General features: G+C 40.9%; 1 protein-coding gene across 1 annotated transcript; it reads right to left on the minus strand.

Moving 5' to 3' along the window:
• Positions 1–3,330: 3,330 nt before the first annotated feature.
• Positions 3,331–17,404, minus strand: porb (P450 (cytochrome) oxidoreductase b). The gene is made up of 16 exons (XM_028419498.1): positions 17,309–17,404; positions 15,203–15,390; positions 9,582–9,630; positions 8,903–9,031; positions 8,575–8,727; positions 8,061–8,185; positions 7,123–7,212; positions 6,855–6,953; positions 6,412–6,528; positions 6,163–6,281; positions 5,561–5,742; positions 5,151–5,300; positions 4,801–5,068; positions 4,450–4,595; positions 4,049–4,134; positions 3,331–3,593 (listed from the first exon to the last, which is right to left on the minus strand). The coding sequence occupies exons 2-16, from the start codon at positions 15,370–15,372 to the stop codon at positions 3,449–3,451; spliced, it is 2,028 nt and encodes a 675-aa protein (XP_028275299.1). The 5' UTR covers positions 15,373–15,390; positions 17,309–17,404; the 3' UTR covers positions 3,331–3,448.
• Positions 17,405–17,540: the final 136 nt, after the last annotated feature.

The raw sequence follows: 17,540 nt of genomic DNA on the forward strand, positions 1-17,540 counted from the left end.
GTAATTATTAGGGCCCGAGCACCGAATGGTGCAAGAGCCCTATTGAAATGCAAGCGTTTATTATTCTCTTTTTTTCTTCCGCGTCATTCGACGCAAATTTGACCCCCTGAACGTGCTCAAAAACTCACCAAATTTGGCACACAGGTCTGGTTCGCGAAAAATGGCGATCTGAAACTGTCGCCACGACAGTGACTTGCAAAATGGCTCTACAGCGCCCCCTGGAATTTGAAAATATTCAGCGTAACGACCATGCTACGACCATGAAAATTCGTACGCTGATGTATCGCCTCATGCCAGGAAACATGCCTTTGGAAAAAAAATTCCACCCCCTACAGGGCGTCGGCCATCTTGGAAAAACCACGCCATGTTCCAATTTGCACACCCCGCAGTTTCGCGAACTCCTCCTAGGGGAATTGCTTGATATGGCTGAAAATTGGTGTGCTTGCCGTTAAGAGGTCAGGGACCAAAAGTTATCAAAAACGCAGCACTTCCTCACACGGTCTGACCGTGGCGCCACCACGAAGTTGACCCTTCGCCAACGCACACGAAATGGATGTGTTTGTGGCTGTATCTCCCACATACTTCATCCAATGTGGATGAGAAAAATCAGGCATGCTGAGCCTGTCATTCTGAACAGATTGATATGCTAATGACCAGAAATTCTCATAGCCCACCTACTGGCGGTATGAATTGTGTTCAGTCTTATTTCCATTTTCCACACCTCGTATTTGAACGAACTCCTCCTAGGGAAATACTCTGACAGACCTGAGATTTTGTCACCTGGTTTTAAAGACATGGCTGAGCAAAAGTTATCAAAAACGCAGCTCGATGTTACACTGTGTGGGCGGGGCCTCGCCACAAAGGTGACCCTTCCCCACCATAGAGAACGCTGCTGTGTTTCTTGCTTTGTTCATCCTACCTGCCTCTTACTCTATCCTGACATCAGCCCCTGTGCACCTTTTCATATCACCTCATCGTCATATTTGGGCGTGGCCACATGGCTCAGTAGCGCCCCCTTGAATGAGATCTGCTTCCCCGTTTGACCTACAGACATGAAAATTGGTACGCATATGTATCACCTCTAGACAAGAAAAAAAGTCTCTTGGAGGTATCCTCTAAAACGCACAGGAAGTCCGCCATTTTACAATACCTGCGCCATTTTGCAATACCTGCGCCATTTTGCATTTTTCACTCCCCGCACTTTTACGAACTCCTCCTAGAGGATTTCTCCAATCCGCCTGAAAGTTGGTCTGCTTACTCTTAAGGCATTAGGGACCAAAAGTTATCAAAAACGCAGCACTTCGTCACACGGTCTGGCCGTGGTGCCGCCACAAAGTTGACCCTTCGCCAACGCACAGGAAATACATGTATTTTTGGCTGTATCTCCCTCATACTTCATCCTATGTGGATGACACTTTACAGTCATGCTTAACATCGGACGCTGCACAGATTGACATGCTGACATGCTACAGTCACTGCGCCATCTACTGGCCGGAGGACCTGGCTTTTGTACATGTGTGTTTTGCTGTACTCTTCTGCCCTGCAGACCACAGCTCGTGCCGGTACAGCTGGGAGAGAGGTCGTGCGACGATAGGGGAGGCGGCGGCTGCTGGTCCCGCTGACCGCAAGGGCTGCGAGGGCCCGTCATCGCTGCTTGCAGCTTTAATTATTATTTGTTTCTTTATATATGAGCCACAAAAACACTGTGTGTGTGCATGAATTAAAATGGCTATAATTCCTGAATGGTTAATGTTCAAAAAAATCAGAGCAATTCAGAGCTTTGTATGCCTCTGTGTGTCAGCCTGTCACCATGGTAACAGCAGAGGAGACCTCAAAAACCACTCCAAATTTGAGAGCCTGATTGCGGAAACGATTCGGAATTAGAAAATTCTGAGTACAAGTTTGATAGAGCAGCATCTAATGAGCTAATGGCTGAAATCGGTGAATGTATGCTGAAGATACGCTGTACCAAAAAACTTACGGAAGAATAAAGAAGAAGAAAGAGGGTGAAGAACAATAGTTTGATTGCCTAGCAATGGCAATCAAACTAATTATGTGGTGTACAGCAGCCAAATTATTCAAATATTTATGAACCTTGCTGTATTTTCTTGGAGAGCTGTAGCTATAGTTCCAGTAATGCTGAAAAAAGAAAACATCAACCCAACAAATTATTCAAATTTTATTCATTACAAAATGCATGCCTCCATACAATCAAAATTACATTATAAAGTGGAATGACAAAAAGTGACACTGTCGCAGATAAATTTGTCTTTCTATGATAAATGTAAGCATGAAAAGGAAAAATACAATACAGTGACGCGTCAGGGTTTTTAATGCTGTTAACTTCATACATAAGGCAGTGTTAAAAAGGCACGGGCTGCATTTCCTCCTCAAGCTTCCTCAAATTCTTATAAAGTACTGAGGGTGGTGGGAGGAACACAAAGCATTCTGATGTTTCCGATGGTGCATATGTGGACAAAATGGAAACAAAAATAAACAGTAGGAATTTACATGAGCCACTACCACATAGTGAACCATAATCCTCTCCTGCTAGATGCATATAAAATAAACAACAGTCATTAGGGAGGCCAGATCTGCTTTCAAGACAAATATCAAGATATATTACAGGGTACCAGCACAGATTCATTTTCATGTTTAAAGGCAGGCTATTCCTGGAAATAAAATGCGCATAATCTAATGTGTTTCTGTATACAAACTTTTCCTTTGCATCACTTTGTGCTTCTCAAAGGTTACTGCCGCTGATTAAAAATGAACAGCAACATATGCATAAAAGGCAAATTCCCTTGTCATAATATAACTACTAAACCATATAAATGTACCTGTGATGCCACCAAAGACTTTCTTACATAGTTTATGATATAATACTAAGTACTTTTAAAAGCACTTCTGCTGTACTGAACAGCATAAGGAGTCAGCACCCTTTATGTCTAAAGTATCAACACGAAAACACAGCTTCCCATTTGTTCACTTCCAAACATGAAGCAATAGTATCTGCCGAGCTGTTAAAAAAAATAAAATCTGAATGACAACAAGGATTTTATTAGTAAGGTCTCTCTGTGCACCCAGAGTTGCAGTCAAAATCCCACGGAATTATTAATTTATATGAAAGAGAGACAGGCTGTAGAATCCAGAGTGGGTAACCGTATGTTTAGCCTGATACCACAGCTCAGGTCAGGACCTCAGCAGACACACGCTGAGGCGAAGTGTCAAACACATTTCAAACTGCTAAATGGGTTTATTAAAACCTTCTGAGGTAGGGTTTGCCTCATCATGCATCTCTCAGGATTCAGGGTGAGTAGTGAACAAGTGTTTTTTTTTTTTTTTTTTTTTTTTTTAAATTTAGTCCCAAACAAAGAGAGACGATAAAAATAGAAACTTTAAAAACTACCAATTTAGTCGTTAAGAGTGAGGCTTGCTTTGAGGCTCTTTAACTCCACACATCCTGTGAGTAGCGTCCCTTGGTCATCAGTTTCTTGATATAATCTGTGGCCTGGGTGCGCGTCATGCCTCCCAGCTCCTCTGCGATCTCGTGGAAGGCCGTCTGCACATCTTTAGCCATGTTCCTCGCATCCCTAAACCAGGAAACAGATCACTTCAGAAGTCTTGTTGTCTTTTGTTTTTAATGTTCGTACTTTGTTTGTTTTTGTCTCTCTACTTGCCATTTAATAAAAACAGATAATTTAATACTTTAGTATTATTCCTACACTACTCTTACTGTTAAAGAAGACCAACACCCGAGTCTGGTTAACTCCCAGTTAATACAAATATTGGCAAAGCACTTTTGAAATAGCTTAATTTCTCAGCACTGAAAGTTGCTGCCTCTAAATATGAATTTAATTATTTATCATGCTACATTAGAGAATACTTTAAACTACTCTCTGATTGAGATCATTTACTTATTTTACTAAGATAATTAATCAAGTAAGAAATAGGAACCGGGGGGGGGGGGGGTCACCCCTGCTGGAGACACTCAACATTTTCTCCCTCATTTCATGCAAGGATTTTGGTGATAAAATGTGTAAATTACCCGCAGACGTAGATATGAGCATTGTCCGTGTGAATCAGTTTCCATACGTCCTCCTTGGTTTTCTTCAGGTGATGCTGCACATACACCTTTATTTGGAAAATACAGAGAGAACATTTTTTCTGTGTGTATCTTAAACCATTATTCAGGAAAAATGTGGTTAAAAGTTCAGAACACACACTTAAAAGTATTGTGCAGTATAATTCCCTATATAACAAGGGACACTTTTACTACTTATGAGGTAATTTATTGAAATAAAACAATGGACCACTTTTTATCCAAGACATGACACAAAAATAAATCCAACCTGCACATGACATTGCTGTGACAAAGACAACATGCTTTAGTTTCTGCAAAACCTGCCAAATAAGCACTGTATGACGTATCACAGCTGTCCAGCATACCTTTTGCTCCTGATCTCTTGAAAAGGCAATGTGTAGCTTTGTTACGACTCCTTTCTCCCCTGCTTCCTCCAGCTCCTCCTGGTAGATATAATCCTCATTCTTATGTCTGCAACCAAAATACATCACCGTCTCTCCAACCTCCTTCCCTGAGAGGAGACAAAAGGCACCAATCATTTTTATTTTGTTGAATACATAACAAGTGATGTTCTCAAATGCACTACGAGAATGTATGAACTGTAGTTGAGGAAAAATTCTTTTTTAAGCATCCCAAGCTGGACTTGGTTGACGTTGATGATTACACACTTATGTTGGTACTGGACACACAGCATACCTCACAGAGGTCACACATACCTTGTTGTTTGAGCCAGCCTCTCTCCTGGATGAAGCCAATGAAAGGAGCGATTCCTGTGCCGGGTCCGATCATGATCACTGGGTTGGTGGGTTTGAAGGGCAGGCGGAACTGTGACTTGCGGACATACATAGGAACAGTGGACTTGTGTCCATTGTCAGTAACCAGTTTGTTTTTCAGCCAGTTAGTTGCGACGCCCTTGTTGATGCGGCCAGTCTTGGTCTCGTACTCCACAACCACAGCACAGATGTGGATGCTGTTGGGGTGAACCTATTTAGGAGGAAAGAGATCGTCATTTTTTTCCCCAATTACAAACACCATTGTTAATCTGGACTTTGCAAAAAAGAATTACTTTAGAGGAGGAGGCAATGGAATAATAGCGAGCCTGGAGACGAGGCAACAGTTCACATAGGTGGTCGATGGGAGGCCTCAGAGAAGGCATGTCCTCCAGGATGGCGAGGATGTTCCTACAGGAGTCCAACACCCAGCTCTGGTACAGTGCCTGTAGAAAGGCAGAAGAAGACAGAAATATGAGGGTTAAGAGGGTGAAAATGGGTTACCATACAAATTTTAGCACTGATGGGCAACATGTTGCTGCAGCAGGGTTAACATAAAGGCTGAGACACACCAGAGCAGCACAAGGCATATAGGTGCTGCCCCCTGTCAGCTCTTCACCAAAAAGTTGCACATGATTTTGCACTGTATTTTTCTGTATAATCTCACATACCACAGACAAAGTACCCTAAAACCAGCTTAACTTACCTTGCCCTCTGGGGAAGAGGAGGCCATCTTGCGCATATTCTCCTGGTCTTTGGGGTCAGAAGCGTACTGAGCCAGCTCGTAGAGGACGTTGGTGCGAGGAGGGTGAGTGATGTCCAGGTAGTGAGTGAGGGCAGTGCGGTAGGTTGTGGGGCAGGGGAAAGGATGCTTCTTGTTGGACTCCTCTGAAGAAAAAATTGAAAAAAATGTAATAGTCATCAGGTAATTAAAAATGTTTTTGCATCATCAAATCTTCCCTGTTAACCTGGATAATTTAGGCATTACTTTATTAAATAAAAAGTATTTTCATCAGTAAATCAAACTAATCTTTCGTATTCTGAAGCATTTTATTTGATAAAACACTGAACAGCTGTAATCATCCCTTATGCAACCACATCTGAAGTCTTTCACTGTGATAGGACACTGATCTAATTTATAACGAGATAGAATACAGCAATAACATGTAATTGCAGTAATATAACAAGTGTCATATTCACATCCATTACACATGCTGATACTGTGAGTCTAGATATTGAGGGAGGCTTTTGTGAGAGATGAGAGACGAGACAGTAAAGCCAAGGTGCTTTGTGTTGTCATGGCCATACCATCAAGGTTATTGAGAGAGATAACCACATCAAGGTCCACTCCAAGGATCTGTCCCAGCTTGGTCACCAATGCTGAGTCATTTGTTGGAAAAACAGCAACGTGATCTCCTGACTCATATCTAAAGCCACAGAACAAATTTAGACTTTGACCTTCTTACCATAGAGCAGTACATGCTTCAAGAACTGTTGCCATCACGGTTGTAAAAATGCAGCACAATTATCTATAAACATACATCTGACCAGCCATACCTGATTTTAGAGCCTGTAATGTCCAGCTCCAGGTGCATAAGATGTCTGTCACCACCTTTGTTGAGTCTGCGATTCACAATGACTGGAGCCAGGAAAGGGTTCTTTGAATCAAAGGGCCTACAAATAAAAGAGCAGCATTTCAATATTCATGTGCATTTGAAAGGGCTGCACAGGTCCATAAAAAAGAGAAAACATTCAACAATAAAAAAGCCCAGTGGTCTATTCTAACGTCTATTTTTACATTATTTAATTTAAAAAAGGGTTGAAGAAATGTATTCCTCATCTCCAGTAGGGGGCACAAAGTTTCACTTATTTGAAGTGACCTTTGGTAAACTTTGCAGCTTGTCATAAATGTAGGTAATATGTGAGCAATGACTGAGCAGAGAGCACTGTAATGACGAAATGGTTTTGGTGGTGAGCGGTGTGTCTGCCATAGTACTTACGGTTTCTGGACCTCAAAACTCTTCAGGCGGCCAATCTCCCCTGTGTACACTTTGTTCATGTTGACGTCAGTGTGCTCCTTCAGCTCGTACTGCCGAATGCTGTGCAAGAAAACAGTCAAGTTAGGCTCTACATGCTCTGTACACAGTGAAAAACACAATAAACTACAAAAGAACAAACATTTTTTACAGATAACACAGGAACATCTGGTTTATAAAATGGATAAATACATCAAAACAACACATAAAAGTGAACAGTTCATGAATGCACCTTGATTCGTCTCCTAAGGGTTCCACTCCAAAGTGCTCACAGACGGCTGGCCAGAACTGCTCTCTCCATGAAACAAAGTCCTCTTCCAGACTGACAAAACAAAAAACAGAATGTTTTACATGTATTCAAACATCCTGAATATGTTTTATTTTACTTTCGGCTGAGCCCACTTTCATAAAAAAAGTGACTACAACAATGGTCTGTTCCTTCTTCTGACCATCAGGATCTAATTTTCAGTTCAACTCCTAATATGTGCTGGACCCAGTAAACATATTGACTTAAACAATGTAGGTGTCAATGAGGTTAAACAATGGGGCACTAACAGGACACAGGTCAATAGCACTAAACAATTATGAAAAAACACTATGCAATTTCCCCATTGTGGGACTAATAAAGGTTTCTTAAACTGAGAGCTCCTGTTTTACATGACCTACTTTGGCTCCCTGTATCTTTTGGAAATTATTGGGAAAGGCACTCATAATTTCTATATGGTGCCCTGTGAATCTTAAGATCCTCCACAGCTGTTGTCTACAGCAGAAAAGAGAGAAATGTCAAAAATCTGTACAGCAGGACCAGTAAAATGATGGACTGAACAGACTTGTGAATGAACAGGGGACCTCTGGGAGCAGGCAAGACAGGGGACGTTGTTCATTTACACACTCGCCAGTTTCCTGTCAGTTTCTAATGATACAAAACTTGTTCCATATCAGCCAAGTTTCCTGTTATCCATTTCCAAGGCTGTTACAAAAAGCTGTGGGGGTGCAAAAACAAGCAAAAACATGGGCTTTAAATATTAGACTAACTCAGTTCATTCATCCTGAATTAGCAGCTTGCCATTAGCTCACAGGATCACTGGTTGTAGTCTAGGCCATGTAATTAGTGCTGCACCAGATAAAATGGAGGTCATCATTCCTTTTGAGGATTAATTGATCACTTACTTGCTGTCATCATCCCCCAAACCAAGATCAAAGATCCGTTTGGCTCCCAGTTCCTCTAGCCGTTTGTCCACATATTTTCCCATTGCATTGTAGTGTTCATATGTCTTATTGCCCAAAGCAAATACCTGGTGACAGACAATGGAACAGTCATGAGTACATGGCTTAGCACATGACAAACCACATCTAACATTTTGTAATTAGTCAACTAATACAGACGCTTGCCTGCTTTATGTTTACAAAAGATTAAATAATGGAAGAAAGAGGTAACGATTTCCATTTAACTAGATTAAATTAAGCTGTTCACTCAAATGAGGCCAGGAGCGATGCACACAAACAATGGTTTGTATAGCCAAATTACACATGACACATGTAACTCTCTGCTCTTGTGGTCTTTGTTTCTAGTGTAGCACAGATCTCAGAAGCCCCACCCGTTGACATCACACAACACCAGGGTTGGAGGTAGGTTTTTTTATCCAGCCAATTGCCATATTTAATAAAAAAAGTCGGCGCTCACGGTGTAGTTTAATCCGGACAGGTCTTCATCTTCATTTTCCTGCAGCCAGTCGTAGAAGTCCTGGGCATTATCTGTTGGGTCTCCTTCTCCATAGGTGGCCATGCAGAAAATGGCGAGGGAGTTCTTAATCTCAGACAGACGAGACATTTCTCCCTGTAACACATGACACAACCAAAACCAGACACAGTAAGCAGTGATGGACTGAAGATTTTAAGGATGGTTATCAGGTAGGTCTTATTAGGACAATGTAGACTAGAAATAACTAACTAGAAACTAGACCTCTGGGACCTCTGTTCAGTTTTGTATGTTGCTGTATGGATGCACTGACCATGTCATACTCCTCTGGATCAGCAGCCATTCCTTTCATGCCATAGCGCTGAGCATCTTTGGACAGTCTGTTAGCAAATTCCTCTGCTGTACCCGTCTGGGAGCCATAGAACACAATGATGTTCTTTCCCTGTGCACAAATGAGAGAATATCATTTACATTGTTCATGGGACATTGTTCTTCTTTTCAATGATAATTGAACAGCATCCAGTTTAAAAATATACATGACTGCACCTTTTCTGCATTCCTGAAATGTTGCATTTAGAAACTCTTTTTGCTTTGAAGATATTAGAACATGCAGGACTGTGTGTTCATACATACATAGAGCTTATCTTCACACAAACATCTCCTGTTTGCCAGTCATAATTGTGTTATTTTCACCCACTATGATAATTCACAGCAAAGCAAAGACAAAGAGCAAACTGAAAGGCAGTGAGGGACACAGTTATTTTCCTGCCGTCATTATGGTATCTGAACCATTTGCTGCAAAACCACACGATTCAAAACAAAAGTCTTTGCTCTGGCTTGAAAACAACAGGACCATAAAACAGTTATGAAATCAAGAACATTTGCAGTGGAGCTCATTATAGCCTTCATTAAAATAAAGCCAGAGATGGTTTTTGAAGATTTACTTGAGTAGAACAGAAAAAAATAAGTGAAGTTAAAGCAACATCACTCACAGTTTTCTTCATTTTCTCAATGAAACTTGTCTCTCGTGTGGTGGGGGCTCTGGAAAACAGAACAAACAGCAATTTTCATGTGATAAGTTTAGTATAGTTATACACAGACATAGACAGACATAGTCTTAACTTTCACCATGACGCTTCGATCAAAAACTACCAGCCGCTGCAGGAGTGAGGGATTTCTGTATGACACTCAGGGTCCATTGTGAAAGGAGGTCATGGGATCATGAATGAACACTGTTATGACTTCTGAAGCATAAACACAATCATCTCTATATGTAAAAACCTCATGTTCTGCTATAAAAGACCACAAGCAACATAATGTTAAAATTTGCTAATCTGATTTTATTTACTCTTTTAACTTTCTGCTTTCAGCAATACAGCCTAGTATACTGCACCAACATGGACAAGCTGTCTAGTCATTGTTAGTGTAACTACAACACTGAGGGGGGAGGAACGGTAATTCAGCAGCCGCACAAGCATTACTCATGCTAACCATGTGTCCATGCGCATACGTTACAGGGGGAGATGGGGGTTGGCAAATTAAATGCAATCACTGTAGTTATTCTACATTCAGATTTACCCAGGAAGCAATTAACGGACTAAGACACATCAATACAACAACATACTGTTGAGAATAAAGGGACACAGGAAGCAAACTCTATTATTGAGCTGAATAAAAGGCAATGCCGCTTCATTCAGCATCAAAGCTCTGAGTGGACAGCTGCGATCCTGCCTACACTGAAAAAACAATACAATGGTACACATGTCTGCAACCTTAAATGTAATGCACAAGGATTTTCTGTTTAAGATTTTCCTAAGGAGAACAAAGCGTAAATTCCTGATTGTAAGTTGAAAGCCGCTGCCTTCAAACTGAAGCATTCCTGACAGTTTTAACAGGATCTGTCTCAAATGTTATCAGCTCAGCCCCCCAGGCCCCATGTCACTCAACAGGTCGGGGGTGTGGGGGTTTAGTTAATGACAGTTCATACAATCTGGACCAAACTCAAAGCTGAGTTCATAAAATGCACAAATAAAACTTTCCAGGAAGCAATCCTATTCAAACAAGCACACTGAGGCTGACTTCAGTCTTGCTCTTCCTCAAACTAATTCAAACACAGAGGGATTTTATGGTGTTACCACCAATGACATGTTTTGTTCCTATTGTGTGACCCTAATTGTGTAAATGGTAATTACATGTGCAAGTAGTCAGTGTGGTAAACAGCTAAGCCTGATAAAAAAAAGAAAGAAAAAAAACAGACCATGCAATAATTGAATTGTCTAATTGTGTTAGTATTCGCATAGATTTTATCTATATATCTTACATAACCCCCTGGGAACACTGTGTGGTTTTGAACCACACTTTGTAGTGTAGCTTACAGTGCATAGGAATTAAGCCACTTCTTCAATATTTGCAAATTACTTTAAAAAAACATCTATGAATATACATTATTAAACAAAGCAGCAGGATTAGATAGATGACTGCTTGTAATAATTTCAGGCAACTCTCACTAAATTCAACGATGCTTTAAAGTCATAAATCACACAGTTTACTAACCTCTCAGCAGCATCTCTCCTGTCCTCTGGCAGGGAGAACACACAGCCCATGGCATGCAGCCCTGTAGCTCACCACTGACACTAGCACCACTGGCTAGGCCACACCAGAAGCCGCCACGCTCAAAATCAAAAGCAGGACGTCAACACTCGGCTACCACAGGATGGAAAAGTAATTCCAGTCCACAAAGGCATATGCACATCCAGATTTTGAGGAGCTGCCTGCCCTATGGGCTCCAACACGATCTGAACTCTGCCTCTTCCTGTGCTGCTCTGTGAAACCAGCAGCGTCTGCTCTCCACACACAGAACTCCACCACCACACACACACACACACTCACTCACTCACTCTCTCTCTCTCTCTCTCTCTCTCTCTCTCACAGAGCACAACGATCTACAAGCCTTGTCAGTGTCTGGCAACCGCTGCAAACACAATGGTGGGAAACTGACTTTCCTATAAAATGTAGCAGATCTGTTCTACTTTTGACTCACACAAACACACACTGAAATGATCTTGGGCTGGAAATGCCTTCCTCTTGATTCCCGCCCCTGTTCCTCTCCAGTCTTAAAGGTGTTAGGAACAAAAAAGTCTACAAGATCCATTCTGAGAATTTGGCTAGTTATCAGAGCAACTCCTCTACGGACCTCTGAAGGGGGGGGGGGCTGTGAATGGTAGTTTTTTTCCTTAAGTATCCCCAGCCCCCACCTCACTGGAGGAGAGAGGGGAATGTCATTGCTATGGCAACCTCATTTATCATAAAAGGATTCCATTTGTTACATGGACCTATTCCAACGGCAAAGCAGCTCACACACACACACACACACACACACACACACACACACACACACACACACACACACACACACACACACACACACACACACACACACACACACACACACACACACACACACACACACACACACACACACACACACACACACACACACACGAAAAAGAAAGTAGTGGGGAAAGAAAAATGAAAAAAAGTAACACTCAAGGCAAAGAAAGGGTTGCTTGTCTTTAGCCTCAACTTTCCACCTTTGGAGAGGGCTCACAAAAGAAACTTGGCTCGCACTCCTCATTTGCTCTCCAGGGAACTTTTAAAATGGGTTCAGGGCCAAAAACAAAAGCACAGGAAAGACATGGAAGACTACGCCCCCTTCATAACAGTTAGATAATCACTGCCCCTTTAAGGGGAGGAGAGAGCAGTCTGCAGCTTGTGTTGCTTAGTGCTCCCCTTCCTGTATTGCCCTCCACAGATACTTAGCAGATAGTCCTCCTAAGGCAAACCATGTTTAACAGGAGTCCTTCTCGTATCTAGACAAATGCTCAGGAGCTCCATTCAAACCGTGACCATTGTTAGTGTCTGCTTGGCTCTAAAAAGAACTACACTGTGAAGGGTGTAAAAGTACTCAGACGATATGTTTTTTATTTTATGTTGTTTGTGTTGTTTGTGTTGTTTGCTGAGAAATTCTCCTCATGTTTTTTTTGTTTATGATCCCATTTAGTGTAAAATTGATGTCACAATATTGGCCCTTCATTAGGGACTGTTCTCCACAACCAAGTGACAATCTCGACTATTTATTAGCATTCCCATTCATATGACTATGAATTGGTGGCCAAGCAGTGAAGCTGCGAGACAACCTGAGGGATTGTCTGACAGCAGTTATTTTCATTGGATGTCTATGGCAGCCCATAGACCTGTCTGGGAAAGTTGTCAAATTTAGTCCCCTGATTCAGATCAGTACCATGATTATTTTCAAAGTTTCATGTCAGCACCAGCCACGCTCTAGCGCCACCAACTGCTCAAAGTTGGAGATGCATTAATGTCTGTAACTTTAGACCGATTTTCAAACTACTGGTACTGTTGGATCATGATGCCTTTTTTCATCTACTTAGATTTTCCACCATTTTGGATTTTTTCAAAAGTCAAACTAAATTTTCAGCGGCTGCATAGTTGTCTGATTGTCCCGAAACTTGGTACACGTCATCTTCAGACTAGGCCTAAAAAAAAACGTTCAGTTTTTGTTCACTGTGCGTCACAACAAATTTGTTGCAGTTTGATCACTAGGTGGCGCTATGATTACAAAGAATGTGTTTGGCTAATTTCTCATGTGTTCAGGTTAGAAACTGAATTCCAAGTTCTCATAATACTGTTCAGTCCTGTTGATGATTCTTGCCAACTTTTAATGTCAGTATAATAATTTGTCACAAAACTTCGCACAGATGATCTTCAGACCGTTGCTGATAAAACTTATCACTTGAATTTTTGGTCTGCCAAAGCATTCATCCATCATAGCCAATCAAATTTTATGCAAAGCTGCCAAACAGGAAGTGAGCTCATTTCTCAGCTGCGCTTTATCATAACCAAACTTGGTCAAGTGATCCATCCAAATTTGATGCAGTTTGGCCACTAGAGGGTGATGTAACTGTGTTGTGAATCTGACTTAACTACACTGTGTTACCGTAGTTACTTCAGCCTCCTTTGCTGCTTGGCCACCTCATTGCTGCTTACAGCTATCTTTTAATTAACAGATGAACTTCACCAACATGCTTGCACACAGCTAGAAATTGTTTGCTATGCCAACAGTACCTGTCCCCTGCAGGCTAGTAACTGGTGTTAAACATAAGAACAATAAATATTTGTTTTCTGACACATGAACAATGTCCTACAGTTATATGCAAGACTCCACCCTCCCTCATGAATACAGCTCCAAAACAACACCAAGATGGCCAATATGACAAACTCCAGGCTTAAACGCAGTAGTCCATGGACCAATAGGTGACAAAACAGAGGTAAGACAGAATATGTAGCACTGATGCAGGAGGAAAGAAGAGGCAGCCAAAAAGAGAGAGAGAGAGAGAGATCAGTTCGTTGAGTGTGAAGTGGGTAAAAGAAACAAAGGTCACCCCGTGTAAAACATTTACTACAGCCCTAATCTGTGCACTCTCACACACTACTTCAAGCCCTTTATAGTGATAATTTATACACGGAATGCTGTGATAAAAGTCAGAGGTAAACTATATATTCTGCATATAAGACATAGACAAACGGCACACTAGTTCACACTGCTCTACACTACGCTAAAATACAAATAATATCTGCAAATCGAAGTTAGCTGAAAGGTTGTCGATTATTATTACAAATGACAGCACTAAACACTACACAGTGTTAATTTCCTGCTTTTTACAATTTTAGGTAGGTGTAAATGGAAATTATTTTGTCAGTCATAAAAATGTGATTAAAAGATTATGTTGGACTGATTATCATCATTATTGTCATCTTAAAGACAAAATAATGAATATATGGACCTATCAAAAAATGAGAGGCTGAATATAACAAGAATCATTCCTAAAACATGCTTTCAATGCAAAAACATTTCTTTTGAAAAACTACAGACTGTATTCCATACCATGAAACAAGTAGTTTCTTGAGCTGAAATTGTAACAATAAATATGAACTTGTGTACAAACAGGTTTAGGTATAATCCTATTTAATATTAAAGAGTTAAGATCAGCAAAGCTAATTTGAATGAAATTGCCCAAAAGGCACACATCATTAATCGTGATTGTGATGTGACTTCACTACTTTTACGTCACAGATCGTCTGTTAGTCAAAGTAAATACATTTTTTGGAGCTGTGTTCAGTTGTCTGTTAGTCTGGCAACTGAACAAATGAGATGTACAAAACTAGAACAAAACCACAGCAGCTTGTGCTTTCTGAAAGCAAACTTTGGACTCATGTGGTAGATATAGGCCTGTTTACGTACTCTATGTTCCCACGTGTTCGGCCTTCGGTTAGTATTTTAAATATGGCTATTTAATTCAAAACATTTTTAAAAATGCTACAACAAAATACAATAACTGTAGGCAGGTAAGTCATTTATCTATAGCATGATCCAGCATGTTGCTGCATGTCTGCAAGGTGTGTAGGCTGCAGCATTTTTGCTCCTAGAATATATAACTTAACAAATTTGGCAGCTTAAGAATTGGTGTGCAGAGAGATCTGAAGAGGAACCTGCTAATTCAGATATGACAACAAAAGTATGATGGATACTCACGGTGTGTCAAGCTTCTTGAATTCAGGGATGGGTTCAGGCTTTTTGCGGGACATGAACCAGTAAATGACAAGACCAGCAATGAGGGAGAAGAGGAAGAGGTCCAGGCTGCTGAACAGGGCCTCCTCAGCGTCCACCATGGGCTCAGTGTCGGTGGTGGTCTCCGTGTCCATGTCTGCTAAGTTGACACTCTACATGGAAACAGAAAGAAGACAGCTATAATGGAAAATCTGTTGGTTTTAGCTGAGGATGTATTTGGAAGCAACTCATAACAGGGGAGACCTGAATAAAACTGTTAAATCAGTGGCTGCTCATTACAGAAATATGAGCTATATTCTGCATGAGTTCACACAGTAACGGCTTTATTGCACACTTGGCTTTACATACAATAACACTGTAGCACACTACTTTCGGTGCATCGAGATCTTTGTGTCATGCACCAGTGACATCCGTCCATTTCAAGCTGAGCACGAGAGGAACGTCATGTTCTGAGCACTCAGGTTTCAATTTGGTTCAAGGACCGAAAACAATGAGATCAGGTTTTCTCTGATCCCATAAAAAGGCTGCTCCACAACTAGAGAACAATCTGACAAAACCACTCAGCAAAACATTGGCCTGCTCACCACCTGACTGCTGATGCATTAAACTGTGGTAACCATCAGTAGGTACACAAGTCACAGTGGTCAAGTTGCATAATACTTTTTGAGTTGAGATTTATATAACTTCATAAACTTCCTAAACAGTTTTACAGTCTGACCAATATATCATTTTTCAAGCACAATTGGACAAATACGGAGAAATGAAAACTCAAAATATATAAAATCAAACAGTTTGGTAAGGGTCACTTCATGTCAGTTATCAAACAAGCGACTAAGATATTCTGAGTTCACATAACACAGACATTAAAACATTTTAATTAAATAAACTAATTAAAATTATATTTTTTTAACATAAATCAACCAGTTAACACTGGAGTTAGATGTTACGCATTTAACCATTTACCTTTCAGGATACACTGTACATCCTGTAATCTGTGAGGTTAGAATATCATTTCTAGCTACATACTATAACAAAATTGTCAAATTGACAAAAACATCACTCATTACTAAACATAACTGGCCTCCTTTCTGTTACCATACAATAAACCTACTAACTACTTTCCTTAGTGATCTCCCAGAAGGATCAATTAGCAACTCTGGAAAACAACCATTCACTCACAGAACCACACAGGACAGCACAGACAATTACACCGATAATAGTAACACTTATTTCATGATATATAGTCTGTTTTTCCAGATATGATACACCTAAAATAGAAACACATCATAAGGTTCACCTAAATAACGATTTATGTTTTTGGTCTTCAGGACACCAGTCATCCAGCGGTGTTAGATCCCCTCACCTTCCTCGGTCTGTCACAGTTGATAAAGATCACTGGACAGCCCCACAGTCACACACTGTTATGTTCTTCATGTTCTGCTCAGCACATTGAGTATTCAGAATCATGTGAGCATTAAATCAAATGAAAAAAAAAGAATTCAACTAGTTCACTACAGGTCATCATCCTGACAGCACAGCTCCTCACCATTAAACAAACAGTTGTGTAATAGTGACACCGGCTTCTGCATGGCTGTTCCAGTTACTTCATTACACCCCAGTTTTACTCCTTATATGTCCTAACTGATCACCAGTGTTATGAGTTTTAGGGCCCTTTATAATATAAAGACTGCCGTTCAGCCCAAATGTAGACAGCCAGCTGGAGTGGGCCCTGACTATTCCCTGGACTGACACCCCTGACTAAAAACACGATACCACACAAAATACTGCTCACCAGAGATATAACAAGGCCATTAAGGGTGTAGTCTGTGTCATATTGATTCAATCCTCTTTATAACACACGTGTAGACGTTAGTTCACATCAGTTTGCGTAACACTATAGTCAGCACTTATCTAACGCTATCGTTTAACTTACAGCGGGTATTTACTTTGTTGTTTACGGCTTTCGTTTGGGTGAGAGTGTTTTGTCGCTAAAGTGCAGAGCCCGCTGACTGCCACAGACTACAGCTCGACATAAAACCTTTAAAGAGCAAAGTTTGTTCGGCCGCTTACCTTTGCCTCCGCTCTTTGTGTGTCAGGCTCACACTGTCCTGAACGCGGAAGGAAACTTTACGCCATGTAGGACGAAACCAACTCCCCCCTAAAGGCGGGGGAGGACTTTTAGAAATGACAAGCTAAGCAGACCCAATGAAGTAATGTTTCCGTTTTATGATATATGTCATTTTAATGAAGAACCTGAGCAATGAAAAATGGTAATGATTCGGATGCTGTTGACCGGTTGAAA

The sequence above is a fragment of the Parambassis ranga genome, chromosome 13 (assembly GCF_900634625.1).
Source record: "Parambassis ranga chromosome 13, fParRan2.1, whole genome shotgun sequence".
NCBI classification, from domain to species: Eukaryota; Metazoa; Chordata; class Actinopteri; family Ambassidae; genus Parambassis; species Parambassis ranga.

What these genes read in the sequence shown, in the direction of transcription:
- porb (XM_028419498.1), bottom strand. Translation starts at nt 15,372, where the DNA reads ATGGACACGGAGACCACCACCGACACTGAGCCCATGGTGGACGCTGAG. An exon ending in TGTCCGGATTAAACTACACC is followed by an intron (nt 8,186 to 8,574) that starts GTGAGCGCCGAC and finishes GTCTGTCACCAG; the next exon opens with GTATTTGCTTTGGGCAATAA. An exon ending in ATTACAGGCTCTAAAATCAG is followed by an intron (nt 6,282 to 6,411) that starts GTATGGCTGGTC and finishes CTGTGGCTTTAG; the next exon opens with ATATGAGTCAGGAGATCACG.